At 35.0% G+C, this 6196-nt stretch overlaps 1 protein-coding gene across 1 annotated transcript; it reads left to right on the forward strand.

Moving 5' to 3' along the window:
• Positions 1 to 232: 232 nt before the first annotated feature.
• Positions 233 to 4888, forward strand: LOC110656155 (CRM-domain containing factor CFM3, chloroplastic/mitochondrial-like). The gene is made up of 9 exons (XM_058129728.1): positions 233 to 1549; positions 1823 to 2303; positions 2387 to 2517; positions 2965 to 3312; positions 3400 to 3556; positions 3634 to 3926; positions 4020 to 4079; positions 4162 to 4251; positions 4465 to 4888. Exons 1-9 carry the CDS (start codon positions 458 to 460, stop codon positions 4528 to 4530), a joined length of 2718 nt encoding a protein of 905 aa, XP_057985711.1. The 5' UTR covers positions 233 to 457; the 3' UTR covers positions 4531 to 4888.
• The last annotated feature ends 1308 nt before the right edge of the window (positions 4889 to 6196 follow it).

Here is a 6196-nt window from a genome sequence, read left to right on the forward strand (position 1 = left end):
TTTTGCCTAAAAAGATATAAACAACTTGCGATAATCTATTATTAGTGAAGGCACAACATAACCCTTTTTCTCTTTTCTGCTTTTATACCAAACACTATCATTATCATGTCAATTTTGTTTTGTTATTTTCATAGAATTTGTCCTACCTACTTAAGCTAGTCCTTCATTTCTTTTAAAATTTTGATTTGTAGTTCTCAGCTTTAGCAAATCTCACAATCCCTACTTCTGAAACTCATTAGTCACAACCAGCGGTCTAAGGCCTAAAATTTGGGCATGGGAGAATTGGTTATGGGCTAGGCTAGTGGACTCATCCATACTCCATAGGCCTATTTTTCAATTTTCTCTGACCATGGGCTAATCTTTCTCGCTTTGAACTTTTCTCATACATTTGGGCTTCATGGGCAGCTCTCAGTTCTCAAGTGATTTATTCTGAGCTAAAAGCTTTCCAGTACTATTAATGGTAGCTATGGATATGGCGCACTCGCTTCTGCCTTCTGATTCATCTCTGTACCCGCTTCTCCTTCGAGCCCCGAATTATTCTTCATTTAAAACTTTCAAATTTGGTACTTATTGTTCTTCTGGCCGTTCAATTCAAGTGTATGCCGCTAAAACCAAAAGAAAGCCCAGGCCTAGCTTCTCTGAACAAATTCGTGATAAATGGTCTGTCAGAGTCCCTTCAACAAGAGAGAAATTTCCATGGGAAGAACAAAAACGGCAGCAACTGCAAGAACTAGACGAAGAGGAAGAAATAGAAGCCTCTGGGGCGTTTTTCTCTGAAGCAGAAATTGATGCTAGCCCATCAGTGAGCGATGGTTCAGTGAGTTTTACTCTACCCAATCGTTTAATTACAGCTCCTTGGATTCATGGATCAACACCCCAAAGGACCCACTTCTATTCTCACCATAAAAATGGTGAAAATGTTAATGAAATTTTCGACCATCTCGAAGAAACTGCTGTATATGCTGTTGTTGATAAAGCAAAAAGTTTGGAGACGGAAGCTAATTACAATAAAATATGCAAGGAAGGTGATGATGTATTACATGTTGATGACACAGAAAGCTTTGACGAAGAAGTAAATTATAATGACAAATGCAAAGAAGAAACAGTTATACTTGGTGCTGTTTCAGTTGAGTTACCAAGGGATAAGGAAATAGCAAGAGCTGAGGACTCAAACGATGCTATTTCTCAAAATGAGAAACCTACCGGGGCCAATCGAGAGAATGGAAATATTCAGCTTTCTCGTGATGATAATAGCAGTTCAATTGAATTGCCGTGGGAGAGAAAGAGGGAAGTGGAGTCCTTGGACGGAGATTGGAGAAGGAAGAGGAGCAACACTGATTTGGCGGAGAGAATCTTGCCTGAACATGAGTTGAAGAGGCTGAGGAATGTTGCGTTGAGGATGTTTGAGAGGATTAAAGTTGGGGCTGCAGGCATTACCCAGGATTTGGTGGATGCAGTTCATGCGAAGTGGAGGCTGGATGAGGTGGTGAAGTTGAAGTTCGAAGGGCCTCTTTCATGTAACATGAAAAGGACACATGAGATTTTGGAGGTCAGTAACTCAGTATATTTGCATTGTTAAATTTAAGTATTTAAAATGACTACTTGTATGCAATGTTAATAACTTTGTAGCGTAAAGTAACTTTTGTGGTTTGCTTGCACCTCACTAAAATTTAGCATGTGAACGTTTTCTAGTGGGAAATGAAGTGTGGTTTCAGTGACTCTTTTCAATATTGTGCATGCCCTGAATATTCATGTAATGTTAGATTGGCAATTGCAGTACTCTGTTCGCTTTTGGTACCAATTATATATTTTATTATGTCAGACTAGAACTGGAGGTCTGGTTATATGGAGATCAGGTAGCTCGGTGGTGTTGTACAGAGGAATGGCCTACAAATTTCAATGTGTTCAATCATATTCTAAACAAAATGAGTCTGAGAAGGATATTTTATCCCATTCAGAAGAAGTGACGAGTAATGCTGCATGTAGTGTAGGAGTAAAGGACTTCACTGGTACTAGAGAGTCAGTTATGCCTGATTATGCGAAGTATTTGAAGCATCTATCTCAAGACGAACTCATGGATTTTAGTGAACTAGATCAGTTGTTGGATGAGCTGGGTCCAAGGTTTAAAGATTGGTGCGGCCGTGAGCCATTGCCTGTTGATGCAGATTTGCTTCCTGCAGTGGATCCTGAATATAAACCTCCATTTAGACTTCTTCCCTATGGGGTACGACATTATTTGACAAACAAGGAGATGACAGTTTTCCGTAGGCTTGCAAGAACAGTGCCTCCGCATTTTGCCCTAGGTATGTTGTAATTAACCTGATTGTACTCATATTTGCACAATCATGTTTTCTAAAAGTTTTCCTATTTAATTTTCTTTTTTTAGGAAGGAACAGAGAATTGCAAGGTCTTGCTAAAGCTATAGTGAAGCTGTGGAAAAGAAGTGCTATTGCAAAGATAGCCATAAAACGAGGTGTGCAGAATACACGTAATGAAAGAATGGCAGAAGAACTTAAGGTGAGACACAACAAAAGGTAGTGATAAGTGATTGCAGAGTCTATTTTTGGGTTTTACCATGTTTGAGAATGAAAGGCTAGTTAGGTAAGACACTTGACTTGAGTTGTCTATTGTGCTTGAGAATAGGAAACTGGAGTTTAAAATTTATGCATGTTTTTTTAACTTGGTTTCCTACTTCGCATGTAAAAAATCATTTTTCTGGATCTCTTTTATTTGCTATAAACTACTGGTGTTTCTTTTTCAAAAGAAAACTGTTATTACAGAGTCGTGGGCATCTTATTTTTCTTAAGTTCCACATGCAGCCTTGCACGATGAGACAGTCAGGCCAGTGCCCCATTGTAACCATTGCCACAAAACTTCTAGCTGCCTGATCACAAAATTCCTTCTTCTCCTTCTTCTTCATTAATTTTTTTCCTTGATAATAACAGTTGCACCTCTTCCACCCAGATATTGACAGGAGGAATACTACTTTCTAGAAACAAGGAGTACATTGTATTTTATAGGGGAAATGACTTCTTGCCACCTGCTATTATGGAGACACTGAAAGAGAGGCGGAAACTAACTTATCTTAAGCAAGACGAGGAAGAGCAAGCCCGGCAGATGAACTTGCCTTTTATTGAATCAAATGCTAAAAATACTGAAGGCATGGTTGCTGGAACTCTTGCTGAAACGAGGGCAGCAACCTCACATTGGATGAATTATCTGGGTGGTGAAGGTGTAGAGGAAATGCTGAGAGATGCATCTTTAGCTAGACTTACTTCATTAGTCAAACATCTTCAGAATAAACTTGCCCTTGTAAGTTACAAATACACTATTTAAATATAGTGCAAGTATTCTAGTACAACATTTGATGATTTCTGGCTTAACTTTAAATCTTCTTAGGCAAAAATGAAACTCAAAAAGGCTGATAAAGCTTTAGCAAAGGTACAAGAACATCTGGAACCAGCAGGGCCCCCAACTGATTTGGAAACCATAAATGATGAGGAAAGGTTCTTGTTTCGCAAGATTGGTCTGAGTATGAAACCCTACATCCTCCTAGGTAAGAACAGCCACTTTGATTCTGGAATTATTAGTTGTAAGGGAAATAGTCAAATATGCTTATGATTTCTGTTCCAGGGAGGAGAGGGGTCTATGATGGTACCATACAAAACATGCACTTACATTGGAAATATCGTGAAGTGGTAAAGATAATTGTGAAAGGAAAAAGCTTTGCACAGGTCAAGCATTTTGCAATTTCTTTGGAGGCTGAGAGTGGTGGAGTATTGGTATCTGTAGATCGAACAACCAAAGGCTATGCAATTATTATCTATCGTGGAAAAAATTATTTACGTCCTCATGTAATGAGGCCCGCAAATTTATTGACAAAACGGCAGGCATTAGCCAGGTCAATTGAACTTCAAAGACGAGAGGTAACTGTAGAATAGACTGCTGTTGGTCTTTATGCATTTCTTTGCAAAATAAGATATTTTGTCTGTTATTTCATCTAATCTGTTCCTTTGCAGGCACTGAAGCATCATATCTCAGACCTACAGGAGAGGATTCAATTGATGAAGCTTGAACTAGTATGACTTTGGTTTTCTGCATACAAGTGATGATACCCTGATAATTATATAACCATTTGTAATATTTTCCAATTAATTTCAGGAAGAAATGGAATCTGGCAAAAAGATTGATGTAGAGAAAACCCTGAGCTCAATGAGTGACACTAAAGTTTCTGAAAGTGATGTTGAAGAGGTAAATAATTGTCCAAAATTCTCCCAGTGGATTTTTTAAAACTTGCCTATTAACATTGTATGCCATGGCTTCTGCTCTCAGTCATTTGTTCATGTAAAGATGTAAACATTAATAGTTGTTCTATGATATGTGTTGCAAATTAGAATTTTCGTTACCAAATTAAAAATAATGTTTTATTGCAAATTAGAATTCAATTGTTATTGTGTGAGCCAGGAGGGGGAAGAGGCATATCTTGAAGAATATGACAGTAGCAATGAGGATACCTATTATCAAAACTAAAGCATGCTGGAGAGAAGACCAACTGATTTTAGATTAAATGTTGTGCATGTTAGCTGTTGGGAAAGGTCAATCATTCAGACTTGCCAAGCAATGGTCAAGATGATTGCTGATAGCGTTGCATGTCATGCTCCTAGAGGCGTACCTTACATCATTTATCTACTTGAGATTATTGAAAAAAATTTTGTAATTCCAAATGCGATGGGGATGTTATAACAAGTAACCATCAGCTTCTCTGCTTCTGTCAGACGAAAGGGTGACTTCCACCAGCATTATTTGAGTTGTGAATGCTAGGATAAGTGTAATATGTCAATGTAAATAAAGTGATCCTGCAATGTTTATGCTTTTTGATCCTTCTTCATGTTATTGTCTAATAGATCATCACTGATAAAAATAAATAAATAAAAAAGATTTAAAAAATATAAAGTGTCATCATGATAATTGGTAAATAAATACTCTGGAAATTTTCTAATTTAATTGAATAATATAATTATATATTTTATAAATTATAATTATAATTATAATATTAAATTAAATTAAATTTTATTTTAAATGATAACTATAATTATAATAATTGAATAATATTAAATTAAATTAATTTTTATTTTAAATGATAACTATAATTATAATAATTGAATGATAATCAATATTATGATAAAAAAAAATTGCTTTCTTTTATTAATTAATTATAATTAGTTATATAGGTCATACGATCAACTATGTTATATGGTAGCTATGTTATATGGTAGTGAGTGTTGGGCACTGCTATACTAGACTATATAAAGTTCGTAATGAGAGTATTAGAGAAAAGGTAGGAGTGATGCCAATTGAAGATAAGTTGAGAGAAGGGAGATTGAGGTGGTTTGGTCATGTGAAGTGTAGACATACGGATGCTCCAGTTAGACAAGTAGAGAACATTAGATTAGAGGATAGAAAGAAAAAAAAAAAAGGGTAAACCTAAATTGATTTGGAGGAGAGTAGTGCAGCATTACCTAGAAGCATTACACATTTCTGAGGATTTAACCCAAAATCGTTTAGAGTGGAGAAAATGAATCCATATAGCCGACCTTAAATTTTTGAGATAAAAGTTTAGTTGAGTTGAGTATAATTAGTTATATAGGCTATAATATGTATTAATATTAAAAAGGTGAATTTTAAATAAATGCGGGAATTTTATGAGGTCCAGTAGAATGAATCGACAGTGACAATTTAAATATAATTTAAATTATTTTAAATATATATGTGTGTCTATATATATATATAAAGAAAATAATTTTTTATTAATTTACTTGTGAACAGAATATACTATAACAAAAATAATTATTTTTTTATTAATTAATTAAATGAGTTATAATATGAATTATTTTTATTAAATGGTTAAAGAAAAAATAAAATGTTTATAATAATATTAAGAAAAATAGTTAATAATCTATAAGACAAATTCCCTATAGAAAATGCTAATTTCAAGGGAAAGCTTATATATATATATATATATATATATATATATATATATATATATATATATATAATTCACCGTTAGTAGATTCACCGTGTTATCGGTGCCACTGCAAGATGCACCTCAACCCAAGTCACCAGTTCATTTTTCCTCAATTCAAAGAGCTTTCCTGCAGAGCAAATCCCTCATCTCATGCAAGAGTATTTCTCCTCT

The sequence above is a fragment of the Hevea brasiliensis genome, chromosome 11 (genome assembly GCF_030052815.1).
Source record: "Hevea brasiliensis isolate MT/VB/25A 57/8 chromosome 11, ASM3005281v1, whole genome shotgun sequence".
NCBI lineage: Eukaryota > Viridiplantae > Streptophyta > Magnoliopsida > Malpighiales > Euphorbiaceae > Hevea > Hevea brasiliensis.